This window comes from Sus scrofa, chromosome 5, assembly GCF_000003025.6.
Source record: "Sus scrofa isolate TJ Tabasco breed Duroc chromosome 5, Sscrofa11.1, whole genome shotgun sequence".
Taxonomy (NCBI): Eukaryota; Metazoa; Chordata; class Mammalia; order Artiodactyla; family Suidae; genus Sus; species Sus scrofa.
In genome coordinates, this window is record NC_010447.5 from 52412702 (window position 1) to 52427503 (window position 14802).

At 38.3% G+C, this 14802-nt stretch overlaps 1 protein-coding gene across 1 annotated transcript in view; it reads right to left on the reverse strand.

Moving 5' to 3' along the window:
* PDE3A (phosphodiesterase 3A) overlaps positions 802-14802 on the reverse strand; it is a gene marked incomplete at its 5' end in the record, with an annotated part of 324269 nt that continues 310268 nt past the window's right edge. The window contains 4 exon segments of the mRNA NM_213736.1: positions 802-1177; positions 10549-10807; positions 13212-13367; positions 14299-14502. Of these exon segments, the coding sequence (NP_998901.1) occupies positions 936-1177; positions 10549-10807; positions 13212-13367; positions 14299-14502 (861 nt within the window). The 3' untranslated portion in view covers positions 802-935.

A 14802-nucleotide genomic window follows, 5' to 3' on the forward strand; every position in this document is an offset into this window, starting at 1 on the left:
TGAGTGAGGGACATACTCACAAACAGCTCCTATACATTCCCTGGAAAATGCCTCAGTCTTCCCGGTTTAAGGCTGGTGCCACAGCGCCTCCAAGTGGTGCATAGCAGTAGTACCAGGCGCATGACCCTCTCCCCCAGCCCGCCAATCCCCTCTCTCTGCACAGGGACTTTTACCGGAGGAAGATGTTTGGAAGGGCTGCCTCTCAAAGACACTCCAGAGTGAACTCCATCCTGTTTGTTCACGTGTGCTGAGTCGTCAGCTGCAGCAATGCTATGAATGGCTAAAATCACAAAAATCTCTCTTTACATACACACAAATATCATACACACGATCACTCTTTCCATCTCTCTTCCGTACACACACACACACACACACACACACACATTGGCAGGATGTGTAAGAATTCAAACAATGCTCTGGAACTTTCATCTCAATACTAAGAGCAAAAGCTCCTTAGTTGTAACTACATTTGCTGCACTGTTTCCCTGCTAAGCCGTACCATCTCCTTGGTGATTTGTTTTCCTCTATTTTTTTCCTTTATGATTTAGTATATCACAGTGACCACTATATATCTTAATATAAATGTTACTAAATTGTGGAGCCAGTAATCCCAGCTTTCAGTGTGTCTGTGAATATGTTTTACATGGATCTATGTGAGAGCTTATATACACACACACACATATCTATTTCTTCCTTTAAAAAAAAAAATCCTTGGAAGCTGGTGTTACAATGTGAAAGCTTCTCTGAGCAAGAGTTTCTTAACCCTTGTACCTCACTGTAAAAATAAACACAGAAAATGCAAAGAATCCCAAAATGCAATAGCTGTTTGCCCATCTTCTTGTATTTCTACAGTGTTGTGTCTAAGTGTTGTGCTGGCTTGAAAAGAGTCTGTGACAAGTCACTCTGTTTGGAAACACAGCTCATTCTATCCATTGTCACTGGTTTGGCTTTGGTGTTGGGGTCTCCTCTCCTCTCGGCTTCCCCTTGTCCTCATCTTCTTCCTTGATAGCCTGGATCTGTTCTGAGGAATGCTGCTGGGGGGCCTGGTCCAGGGATTGAGACTCTATGCCTGCCAACCGCTGTTCCTCCTCAATGACTTTCTTCCACATCTTGTGGTTCTGCAGGAGGTGCTGAGTTATTTGGCAGTAGATTTTCCTCCTTTTGAAAGTTTTCTTTCCTGAGAAAACACCAAATTAGACAACTTATTTGTGTGCTTAGTACATGGTAGTTATCTCTTTTTCATCTTATCAAGTACCAAATAGATACATATCTTTCTCAGTTAATTTGTATATCCTAATGATGATGTTTGAGAGTGGGGAAATAAGATGGTATGAACCATTAATATATCATTCAAGACATATTTTGAACAGTATTTAATATCTTGTCCAGTACAAGGTTCTGTTTGTATCTTAGAGTGATTACTCCCACTCCATTCAGACTCAAAGATTTTCTATCTAGATTATTGGAATAACTTCTTGTTATGTCTTCCTTTGCTTTGTCAACCAATTCAACTCACAAAAGTCTACAAGACTGATTTTTTTTTAAAAGACGGTTTTGCTATTACTGTTCTGCTTCCTGTGGACAAAACAATTAATTACAACCTCCTCTGGAAGTTCTCCCACAACCCTGGCACAAACACAGACCTCTTCCTTCTGCAGCCTGGTTTCTATTTATACATAACTGCTTACTTATCTGTACATGCAACAAACTCTTCTACTCACACACTGGTACTTTTCCTCCTTCTGAGATGCTCTTCTCAGTCATTGAAAGTTCCTGTCCATTTATTATTTAAAGACTCAATCAGATTTTGCTGAATTTCTCTTTTAAAATAATCTCTCTCTCCTAAAATTTCTTGTCACACCATGTACTCTCTCCAGAGTACTGTTTCCTGTTCTTTTTCCTTTTCTCAATATCATTATTTCTTTTTTCAGAAACTTTGCACCCAAAGTAGTTTACTTAGGAGGGAACTCTCACCCCTTTTTTCATTTATGTATTTCTAGAAAAGGCAATCAAACTCTAGTTCTTTATCCACATGCCAGTGGGTAGGCATGTGACCCAAGTCAGGCCAATCAGAGCTCTTCCCTGGGATTTTTCATAATGGCCCAGAAGGAGCATGGGCTCAGGGGATGGGGATTGGGGCTCTGTTCTTCTTTGCTTGCGTGTCTGGAATGAAGTGAACAGAGAGCTGACTATAGTTTCAGCCTCATGAAGAAAGCAAGGTTAAAAGAATAAGCTGTCAAGGAGTTTCCATAGTGGCTCAGCAGTAACAAACCCAACTAGTATCCATAAGGAAAAGGATTCAATCCCTGGCCTCACTCAGTGTGTTAAGGATCTGGCATTGCTGTGAGCTGTGGTGTAGGTCTCAGATGCAGCTCAGATCCCTCATTACTGTGGCATAGGCTGGCAGCTGCAGCTCTGATTCACCTCCTAGCCTGGGGACTTCCATATGCCACAGGTGCACCTCTAAAAATTAAAAAAAAAAAAAATAGCTGTCGGGCAGATGAGTCAGATATAGGAACAGGAGCAAGAAAGATCTGATACTAGCCAACATCATATTTATATGAACCAATAATTTTGTATATGCTCATTTGATTGGATTTCTGTCACTTGTAACAAAAAACAATGCCCTAAATAAGCCCTAAATAATGTATATACTTTAAAGCACTTATATTGTTCTATATTCTTAAGAATTAGCTCCTCTACTAAACTCTAGCCTCTTTGAGGGTGTTTTATAGAGATCTTCTACATAGCAAGGCTCAGCAAATAGGCACTTAATACATAGATAAATTATACCATCTGGAGACCAAATAATTTAAGTGTTTTCAATATGGAAGTCCTAAGGACAATTTTTACAGAATTACATCTCTTGATTGAGAAAGTATAATAAAACCAATTTCAGCATAAGAATATGTTTTAAAGAAGGCTATTTAAATTGATGTTGTAATTTACTATTTAGGCTCCCAATTCCTTATCTATGTATTAAGTACCTAAAATGCACTAAGTGTCCCAGATTGTGATGATCCACTGACAGACAAGATAGAGGAACATGCAGCAGGGAGCTTTGACTCTAGTGGAAAAGATAGAGAGTAAATAAGTAGGAGCAATTATACTGAGTCATACAAAGTCTTTGAAAGGTGGCTGGAAGAAAGGAAAATGACTTAGTTGGGAAGTTAATCCATGATGGTTGTGGCTTGGACTAGGACAGGATAATGGAAATGAACATAAGTAGATAAATGTGAGATATATTTGTGAGGTATAACCAACAGGACTTGGCAACTGTTTAGATATAAGGACAAAAAGAAGAGAGGAATCAAAGTCAACTTTGAGCTGAACAGTTGAGTGGCAAGAGGTGCTGAGAAAGGGGACACTGGATAAGGAACAGATTTGAGGGGTATGTTGAATATAAAGAGTCTGGGAGACCTCCAGGTGGAGAGAGGTAAAGTGGGTAGCTGTTCTTTTTCAAGCAACCAGAATGTAACTCTTGGCACCTCCATTTGAGTGACCATTTTAGACACAGGCCAAAAAAATTGGAAGTTAGCAAAGAGTTTCTCTCTCTCTCTCTCTCTCTCTCTCTCTCTCTCTCTCTCTCTCTATATATATATATATATATATATATATATATATATATATAAAATGTTTTTATTTTTATTTTTTCATTATAGCTGGTTTACAGTGTTGTCAATTTTCTACAGAAAATGACATGGTGAAGTGTTCCGCATTAGACTATATATTTCTCCATGGACAGAGGTTTATCCCCCCCGCCATCCTGTGTATTTATCTGCAAATCCCCAACTTTAGTAAGTATCCAGTAAGAGTTCACTAAGTGGATTATGTTCTCTTTAGTTTGGTTCCAAGTAAGTGAAGAAGGGTTAATAAGTGATAAAAATGATAAAGGTATGAAAAAGTGGTCTGCAGGAAATTCTGATCTAATTGAGACTACACTGGAGTTACCAGGATGACCTGCAGGGATATTTAAGTTTCCTTAATTAAGCAGTAATGATTTACAATGTATAATCTGAAAGGGGGCGGGGGAGAAAAACAGTAATAACAAAACAAAACAAAAGCCAGTTGAGATCAGATGAGTCATCTACCAAAAATGTTTGTGGACATGCTAATGATCCTTTCAATAGTTTTATTCTAATAGACCACAAAAATTTCCTATACTTGATAAGATCCAATTTTAAAACACAGTTCAGAAAACAGACTTGAATTACATTTGAACCACACAGAGAATGAAATTAAACTGAATGAATGCCAGGGGGGATAGATACAGGCAAGGTCATAAGCAAGAACTTTTAAAAAATATTTACTATATTTGTTTTTTATTCATGAGCTGCACCCATTAATCAGTTTTCTGGATGCTATGGAAACCAAGACCAATTAGTCCCAGAGTCTGCTTTACAGAAGCTTACTGTCTCTAGGAAAGAGGGCTCAGAAGACCAAAACTGACATACACAAGCTTTGTTTTATGACATATATAAGTGACCAAGATGGCCTTAATCTTCCTCTCATCTTCACTAAAATTTAGACAGGTTTCTTCCAGATTCTGGGAACCTGATCTCTTTTTTCTTAGAGCATTTCCTTTATAAAATGGGTAACTGCATATTCTTTCTCTGCCCTTCTGTAGCTAAATCTTCTCCCAGCCGCTAGCCAGTTTGGTAACCTAGGAACATCTCTCTCAAGGACCAGGGAGCCATTCCTTGGAAATGCAATTATTAAGAAAGATAGAGTAAGAGTAACTTGATCCCCATGCTGTACAGTGGGAAAAAAATAAAATAAAATATAGGGTCTCTATCATCTATCTCTGTGGGAGAGTAGCAGCCTAACTTCAATAAGCACCAACTAGCAAACACAAACGGAGTAATCATACTGACCAAATCCCTCTAAAGTCACCCATACTTTTTCACTCATTCAACCCATGGTTGAAAAACCCTTCTGCCTTTGTTTCAGTGGATTTGAGTCCAATTTCTCTCTCCTATTGCAAGGGTCTTGAAGAAAGCCTCCCTTGCCATTTTTAATACATATCCAGTGTAATTTCTCTCTGACACACTGGAATATGACAACATAAGAGGCTCAATATATAAAGGAATAGGTAAGATTTTTTTCCAAAGGATGTGACACTTGAGCTGAGATATAAATTATGAGAATTAAATACACCAAGTAAGAAGGGGCTGGCAGCAATACACCAAGTGAAGGGCCTGCATATAGGAAAAAGGCTTGGGGTCTTGGAACATGTCATCAATTTCTTCAATTAAAAACTTCCTAAGGGAGGAAACCATAAAAAACAAAACAAAAAGACAACCTACAGAATGTGAGAAAATAGTTTCAAATGATGCAACTGACAAGGGCTTGATCTCTAAATTATACAAATAACTTACATAACTCAACAGCCAAAAAGCCAACAACCCAATGGAAAATGGGCAAAATACCCGAATACACATTTTTCCAAAGAAGATATACAGACAGCCAACAAGCATATGAAAAAATGCTCAACATCGCTGATTATTTGAGAAATGCAAATCAAACTACTATGAGGTACCACCTCACCCCAGTCAGAATAGCCATCATTAATAAGTCCACAAATAACAAATGCTGGAGAGGGTGTGGAGAAAAGGGTGCCCTTCTACATTGTTGGTGGGAAGGTAAATTGGTACACACTATGGAAAACAGTAATGGAGGCGCCTTAGAAAACTATACATAGAACTACCACATGACCCAGCAATCCCATTCTTGGGCATACATCTGGACAAAACTTTCCTTGAAAAAGATACATGCACCCATATGTTTACTGTGGCACTATTCACAATAGCCAAGACATGGAAACAATCTAAAATGTCCATTGATGGATGACTGGATTAAGAAGATATGATATATATACACAATGGAATACTACTCAGCCATAAAAAAGAACAAAATAATGCCATTTGCAGCAACATAGATGGAACTAGGGACTCTCATACTGAGTGAAGTAAGTCAGAAAGAGAAAGACAAATACCATATGATAACACATATCTGGAATTTAATATATGGCACAAATGAACCTTTCTACAGAAAAGAGAATCATGGACGTGGAGAACAGCTGTGGTTGCCAAGGGGGAGGAGGAGGGAGTGGGGTGGACAGGGAATTTGGGGTTTAATATATGCAAACTATTGCCTTTGGAATGGATAAGCACTGGGAACTATATCTAGCCACTTATGATGGAGCATGATAGAGGATAATGTGAGAACAAGAATGTGTATATGTATGTGTGACTGGGTCATTTTGCTGTACAGTGGAAAACTAACAGAACACTGTAAAACAGCTATAATGGAAAAAAATTAAAATCTTTTTTTTTAAAAGCTTCTTAACAAGGGCAATATATACATAAACTAAAATTTAAGGAAATCTGAATTCTTTCTACAAAATCAATAAAATATATTAGTATACTTGATTCTTAAGAACAAATCTTTAAAATTACTCTTCTACCAAAAGCTATCTATTTTTCTATTTCTACATTGTTTTTACTGTAGTTAATTTCACATCAGTTACTGTTAAGAAATCTTTCCCTTGTTACTGTACTTTTTAACCTAATCATTTAAGTCCAGATGATCACTGGCCATAGGATGAACTAGACTCACAGTCATAAGACACACTCTAAGGCCCTAGGTAATAATTCCATTTGAAGGTTATACACATTCACAGCAATGCATTCACAAGGAAGGAGCCAAGAAAAGCTCAATTTTTCTTTTTTTCTTTCAGGGCAGCCCCCATGAGAGCAGCTGTTCTCTTATTAATGCTGTTAAACGTTAGCAATAAACCTTTCTGGAATTAAACTGAATGAGGTGACGTAGAAGAAAGTTTGTACCAAATAAATTTGCGTAGATTAGAGTCTGCAGGTGGTCTAAAACATGCCTGTATTGGAAGCCAAATTGTTCAGCACTGGAACCTTTTGAAATGAGAACAAAGAGCCTTTCATTGCTCAAATTCTAAATGCAGCTTAGTACTTCATTAGAAACCTCTTAGTTTGCTGCAAGAATCTTTCAGATTTAATTATGAGGTGGGGAAAAAGCCTTTTTTCCCTAGGATACCATATTGAAACATTTTATTCTGTCCTGAGAGATCTCCAAGTTTTGCAAATTGCTGAAATTATCAGTGCATTTTTAATTTACTTTTTTTTTCCTGAAGTCTTCAGTTTCAGGCTAAATCAAATTTACATTCTCAGTCAATATGAATCCTGAAATTAAAATTAATGAGTCCATAACAATGGAGTTAAAAATGAAGAAACTGGCTTTCCTTTTTGGTCCTGCAGAAACCATCTACATCTTGGGATGTAAAGTCTAACCTGAGGCTCAGGAATTTTTGTAAAACAAGCTAAATTGCATGATCACGATTCCCCTTCTATTTCTAGAATTCCATTATGCCATGTGGCCAATTCTTACTAAACACTAACACTGCCCAATATTTATCATTTTCTTGGCTATACAGAAAATAATTTCTCAAAGGGTATGGTTTGCAAATCATTGTTGACGGATGTTTAAAATGTTAACGTGAGGTGACCAGTTGACTTTTAGAAGCAAACAGTAAACAGAGTACACAGAATTCTCATTCCTGCTTTAATGAGCTTTATAAAAATGGGAAGGTCAGGAAAATAATACATTAGAATAGGGGAGTCAGTATGACAACCCGACCCTACAGAACAAAAACAAGTTGAATATTTGGTTGTTGCATTTCCTGCTTAAACTAATGCTGACTAGTTGAGCCTGTTAAATCTCCTGGCCTAGGTCCTTCAAGTCTGGATTATGTGTGTGTTGTTTCAATGTCTTTGAGTTCAAACAGCAATCAGGTAGGACCCATGGGAACAAAGCTTTTCCAGAGGCTAAGCCAACCACATTTTCCAATAACATTCAGTGGAAAAACTGTCCAGTCCTTAGTAAGATGGCAAATTACCTGGCTCTTTGAATGAAAAAAATAAAAAGTGAAAAAACTCATGCATGCTTATTAAATGAGCAAATGAATAAATAATCCATGAATCCCATCTTGGCTTCTACCTCTGAATCCCAAGATAAGCACAAGATTTTTAATAGAAATCTTTTTATAAGCATCAGGGGAATAAAGCAAAATTACTTTGAGAATAGAATATTGAAGGAAAACAACTTTTGATTTTCCTCCTATTCTGTACAAAAGGTAATATATGGGTTAGAACTTAAGCAAAAATCTGACCTAAAGCCAAATTTACTCCCGTCTGACCAGTCTATGGTTAGTAACAAATTCTTTATCTTTGCTCAGGTGAGCTTACAACCGGGCACTTATATGAGGGCAAAATAAGCTGATACCCAGGTTAGAATCTCCTTACTGGATGGTCAAGATGAAATAAGTCGTTTATTTTTCTGACTGCGCTAAAAAGCAGGAACAAATGATAATGTCTTTCATTGGTAATAATTTTAATAAGGGCTTTGAAAATCATCAATGTTAAGGTTGTACTTCGTTTATGAAGGTAGATAGAAACCACATGCTATGTTCGCATGAACACAGGAAGAGTATGCAATGTCACTGTTAAGGCTTATTGCTTTTTTTAATGATGCTATTAGGGCCTTCTCCCTATGGCAGGAGAAACAGACTATTTCAAGACACAAAGAAAAATAATCTGACTTTATAGTCAATTAAGTTGAATGGATTAGAATGACTACATGATGCACTCCAAATTGTTTACTGGAGATTGGCACTTGCCATCTGCCTCTACATGGATTGAATTGTGAGCCACAGCAGCTACTGACCCTCAGCACCCCAGGAAAGGAGCTCAGGGTGGAGATCAGGAACGAGGCACTCTGTGCTCTGGGAAAACTGGCAGAACAGGTCTTCAGATAGATATTTTCAGGAGAAGATTCTAATAAGCCCAGTTCTTGCATCTCCTTGTATCTAGAAAAGCCTTAAAATCCCTGATGGTGACATCTGCTCCTCCTGACTAGCAGTAACCTTCAGGAGACCAGCAGCAAACATCTGTAAAATGAATGCTTGGTTTCATGTACCTCCCCCTTGACCAAAATCACATATATACTGACCTTCCCCCGCTACCTCTTTGGGGCAGGATTTCAGAGCTATCTGAAATGCTGCCTCCCAGGCCATAATCCTCATTTTTCCCCAAAAAAAACTTAAGTCTCAACTTTTAGATGGTGCATATTTTTTAGATTGATAAAATCAGTGACCAGATGTGACATCTCTCACTGTCACTATTGCTACTACCCTGGTCCAAAGCCAAGGTCATCTCTCACTTGGATAATTTCAACAGCCCCTTAGCACATGGCTATGCTTATACCTTTGCTCCTAAGCTAAGCTCAAGAATATTCTCAATACAGCAGTTGAAGCAATCCAGTTAAAACCTAAGTTGAATCAACCAAGTCTTCTGCTCAAAACCTCTGATGGCTTCCCATCTCACTCAGAGTAAAAGCCAAACTCCAGACTGTCACCTGCAGAGCCCTACCTTCTAATCCTCTGCCATCTTGAACCCCCTGCCACCCCCAGATGCTCCCCACCCCCTTTAGCCTCACAGCTCTCCTAATGTTCTCTGAACACCCAGCCAATGCCCACCTCCAGACCCTTACACGTTTGCTTTCCTCTCTCCTTGGACTGCTTTGTCCACGTCTGTTTCCATGGATCACTCCCACACTTCTTTGAGTTTTCGTTTTTTTTTTAATCCCTTTCCTATTTAATCTTACATGGCTATCTTATCTAAGATTTTCATCCTTCTGTGCAACATTTCATAACCTCCTTATTTATTTTTATTTTAAAACTCTAGCATTTATCAGTACCTAACATATTACAATTTGCTGATTTGTCTTCCTTAGTGTCTGCTGACTCCAGTGGACTGTAAGTATAAAAGGGCAAGGATTTATCTATTTATTTTTCTGATTTGTTCATGGTTCTATCTTTAGTACCCAGAAGAATGCCTGGCACAGAGTAGGTGCTTAATAAATATTTGATGAATGAATGAGTGATTACTACCTCTTACTACTTTATAGCGCCTTCCCCCAAGCAAGCCAGTAGAAGCCTATGGTTGATCTTCCTTTTTTTTTCCTCTAGGGCCACACATGTGGCATATGGAGGTTCCCAGGCTAGGGGTTAAATTGGAGCTGCAGCTGCCAGTCTACACCACAGCCACAGCAATACGGGATCCAAGCCATGTCTGCTACCTCATGACAGCTCATGGCAATGCCAGATCCTTAACCCACTGAGCGAGGTCAGGGATCGAACCTGCGTCCTCATGGATACTCGTCAGGTTCATTACTGCTGAGCCATGATGGGAACTCCCTGAAATTCCTTTCACAGTATCATTAATGATTCTTTAATTGTCTCCATGAAAAAAACGTATCTTTGTATGAACATGGTATTACCACAGATTCCATAGTCTGTAATTTCCATTATTATGCTATTAGGGAGGGGGGTATCCATAGTCAATGCAGCAGATAATATTTGCACTCAACTCTGTGATTGATTAGAAACCTGACATTTATCTGAACCTAAAGAAGAAAACAATCGTAGAAGCAACACATTGGAGAGATTTTCTAACTTACTTGGAGAGTCATTATTTTCACAGGTTTCCTCTTCTTTTGGTGCCTCCTCCTCTTCCTCCTCTTCTTCCGGGTCATCAGTATCTCCTGATTCATCACTGTCTTCCACCCATTTCCCTGGCATAAGTCCTGCTGAATCATAGGAGTTGCACAGAGGACCCACGATGTGTGAGATGAAAGATTCCTGAAGATTGGCCAACTGAGGAGCAGAGCGGTCCATGAAGGGGCTTATTGGTAACCCAAGGCTGGCCTCTTCATCACCCTACAGATAGGAATGTAGATGGAACAGTCACAAGGAAAGTTTAAGATAAAAATAGAGGAGTTCCTATTGTAGCTCAGTGGGTTAAGGACCTGAAGTAGTCTCTGTGAGGATGTGGGTTTGATCCCTGGCCTCACTCAGGAGGTTAAGGATCCAGCATCAGAGCAAGCTGCAGTGTGGGTCACAGGTGCAGCTCAGATCCAGTGTTGCTGTAGCTATGGTGTAGGCCTGCAGCTGCAGCTCCAATTTGACTTCTGGCCCAGGAACTTCCATGTGCTGCAGGTGCAGCCATAAAAAACAAACAGAAAAAATAAAGTGACCATTCACTTGGCATCTAAAACTCTCAAATGTGCAAGAACCCAGGCGTTTATGTGTGAACTTTCTCTTTGCTTGATTGCTAAGTGATTTTACCCAAATTACTAAAGAGTCCTAAAAGAACTGCTTTGTTACCATTTACCACTTTGGTAATCTTGAGGGTTTGGTTTTTGATCAAGGGAAAATATAAGATACAGTTTAATGTCCTGGTAGATGATCTTTCTTAACATACTAATTGGTGTTTCTTATACTACAGTATTTGTTGGAGTACATTTGCATCTTAAAAGGCAATGCTGGATATAATTATCAAATAAATATGTAATCTATCATGTTTTCTTTTTTTTTTTTTTTTTTTTTTTTTTTGCCTTGGCTGCCAGAAAGCTTAAAATAATTTATTCCTTAAAGTTGCTACCTTATCCCATTGTTGGCTTGAATTATGCTTACTGTGATTATATGCTTTCCAATACTATTTGTCTATGTTTAACAGTAATACTGTTTTGTTTTGCTTTTTGCTTTTTAGGGCCGCACCAACGGCATATGGAGGTTCTCAGGCTAGGGGTCAAATCAGAGCTACAGCCATCAGCCTACACCACAGTCACAGCAATGCAGGGTCAGAGCTGTGTCTGCAACCTACACCACAGCTCACAGCAATGACGGATCCTTAACCCACTGAGCGAGGCCAGGGATCAAACCCGCAACCTCATGGCTGCTAGTCGGATTCGTTTCTGCTGTGCCACAATGGGAATTCCAGTACTGTTATTTTGAGCTGATTTATTTTTCTGGAAAAAAAAATAGCCTATTGTAAACCAGACATTACCTAGTAAAAACAAGGAATTATACCAAAATGTCAACAATGGTTATATCTATGTAGTGGGATTACCGTAAGTGGATTTTCTCTTTTTCTTACATTTTTTTTCTGTACTTCAATATTCCAGGATTGCTTATGAATTAATTCTAAGGAAATGCAATACATTATTTTATAGAAAGCATAAATCTTTTCTATAAGCCCTGACCTTCTCTTGCGGTGTAGTGGATTAAGGATCTGATGTTGCCACTGCAGTGGCCTGGGTCACCACTGTGATGTGCGTTCGGCCCCTAGGCCAGGAACTTCCACTGACACAGGCACAACCACAAAAATAAAAGTCATCCAGTGAAAGGGGATTTATTACTTAATAAAGTGCCTCATTCTATTTCTGGATGACTTGTGTAATACAAATTTCTTTTTTGACATTGACCTAAAATCTGTCTTCCCATGATATCAACAGACTGGCTATGGTCATGCCCTTTGTAGAGAAGCAGAGAGGAATCTAAGATTTTTTTTTATAAATCAAATCCTGTGGTAAGTATCTTACATAATTTATCTTCTTTACAACGACAAGGTCATGATAAACCTAATCCCAAATTTGTCTGTCAGACTTTTAAGTATCCTGAAGTGAGTTATCATGTTACCTCTATTTTTCCTGAGGGTAAATACTTGCTCTTTTTTCATGTCATTTTATTCACTTGATGTCTGTCCTTTACCCATGATCCATTATCTCAAGAATCCTCTGAAGGGAGTGGTTCACAGCACCAAGTGCAAGGTTTCAAGTATAATCTGGTCTGCATAGCACAAGGTGGGAAAAGTGCCCTTCTGCTTATGTTTTCGTGGTAGCTTTGTTGGTAGTGTGTTAATTCTCACATGATCATGTCAAATAAAATGCCATTTTTATTAGCTGTTCTTTATTAGAAAAGTAAGTGAACTTAATCTGATATATATACAGCCATATAAATTCAACCTAGCTTCTATTATAAAAAAAATTTATAAAAGAACAATATTTCAAGGGTCTTCCTAATGTTTCCTGAGGTCATTTCATTATCTCAACATCTTCTTCCCCCCAAACACTTGCAAATAAACTTTATCTTAGAGCTTTTATGCTTCTAGTTTAGTACACTTTTGTCAGTTTATAACCCTCTGATTAAAACTGGCCAGTGCCTTTTCTAAAGGTAGCCTGAATATGAAATAGACTGATTCACACTTTTATAGCTTTTGGAAGATTTAGGAAAATTGTGAGCAGCCCAAATATGGATTAAGAGAAATAGTTATGTTAGTTACCTGTTCATAAAACTCATTGACAATACCCTCTGTCCACTGAAGATGGAGCTCTTTACATTTAGCTGGCCCATTGATATCTGCCAACTTTATGCACATTTGACAAACCAGCAGACGATCATTTTCATTGGTCCAATCTATTCCAACCTCATCATTCACCTGTTAGAGGGACAACATTAAAACACGTTTTGCCTCCATGAAAGCAAAAGTTGGACAGAAGAATAAACAGAATATTTACTGTTTTCCTACCACATGCAAATGAGAATACCAAGTAATGGGAAACATCTCAACTGTTTAAATTATTTTATTGGGTTGCCTGCATAAATTAATAGTAAAATAAATTGTTCCTCAAAAAAGTAAAAATTAGGAGTTCCCATTGTGGCTCAGAAGTTAGTGAATCCGACTAGGAACCATGAGGTTGCGGGTTCAATCCCTGGCCTTGCTCAGGGGGTTAAGGATCCGGCGTTGCCATGAGCTGCAGTGTAGGTCGCAGATGTGGTTCGGATCTGACATTGCTGTGGCACTGGTGTAGGCTGGTGGCTACAGCTCCAATTAGACCCCTAGCCTGGGAACCTCTATATGCCGAAAGTTTGGACCTAGAAAAGACAAAAAACAAAAAAAACCTAAAATTACAAATGATAATGATTAATTATAGAATTTAAAATAAATGCTCTTTAATGTCTGCATTTGTTATAAATTACTATTAGACAATGTGCTTACAAATAAGAAGAACTTTTCCTGAGTTAACATTGGGGCATTTAGGTTTGATGGGTGACACTCTGCTTTAGGTTCTTGACCTTTGCTAATGCTAGGTAATTTGTGTTGGGATTCCACAGAGATGAGAACTAAAACAAAAACACAATCCTCTGCACTGAAAATATATGCAAATATATACAGACAGCACCTCAATGTATAAGGGTTCCAGGTAGGGACCGATGTCTATATATCTGCTTCTGGTTAAACATTTCATTGCATTTCATTTTCACAGTTGACATAGATAAGGTGACAGAAATGAGTTTTGTTCAACACTTTGATTCCATGACATCTTTCATTGAGGTCAGAGAATGAAGACAGGTACAAATCTAGTTACCTTGGCATTAAATTTGGCTACAAAGTCAAAGTGTTTCTTCAGGTCGGTGGCCAAAATTGCTTCGATGACGAGGAAACGGAAGTGCTTAAATTCCACATGGTCAAGGTTAACTAAGAAGTTATATTCTGTCCGGGACATGAAAAGATTCCAAGCAGCAGCTGCATGGTGATTTTCCAAAACTGAACGATCATTGTAGAGCACCGCCTAGGCCAAGACAAGAGTGAAGAGTTCAACTTTTAGTTTCAACTTTTTTAGGAGTTCGACTAAATTACAAAAATAAAAGCCAGTGAGAATGTGCAAAGCTTCTGGAATCTTCTTTTATCATGGAATTTATAGGAATGTAATCTTATGATGGCTAGTTATTACTTATACATTGACTATTTCCTTTTCTTGGTGAAATTTCCTTTTTGTAAGATCAAGTTCATTTCCTTGAAACTTTAGATTCTTGCAAGTGAAGGGCTTAGAGTTAGCTTTATCAGATTTTTTGTGTGTGGGATACAAAGG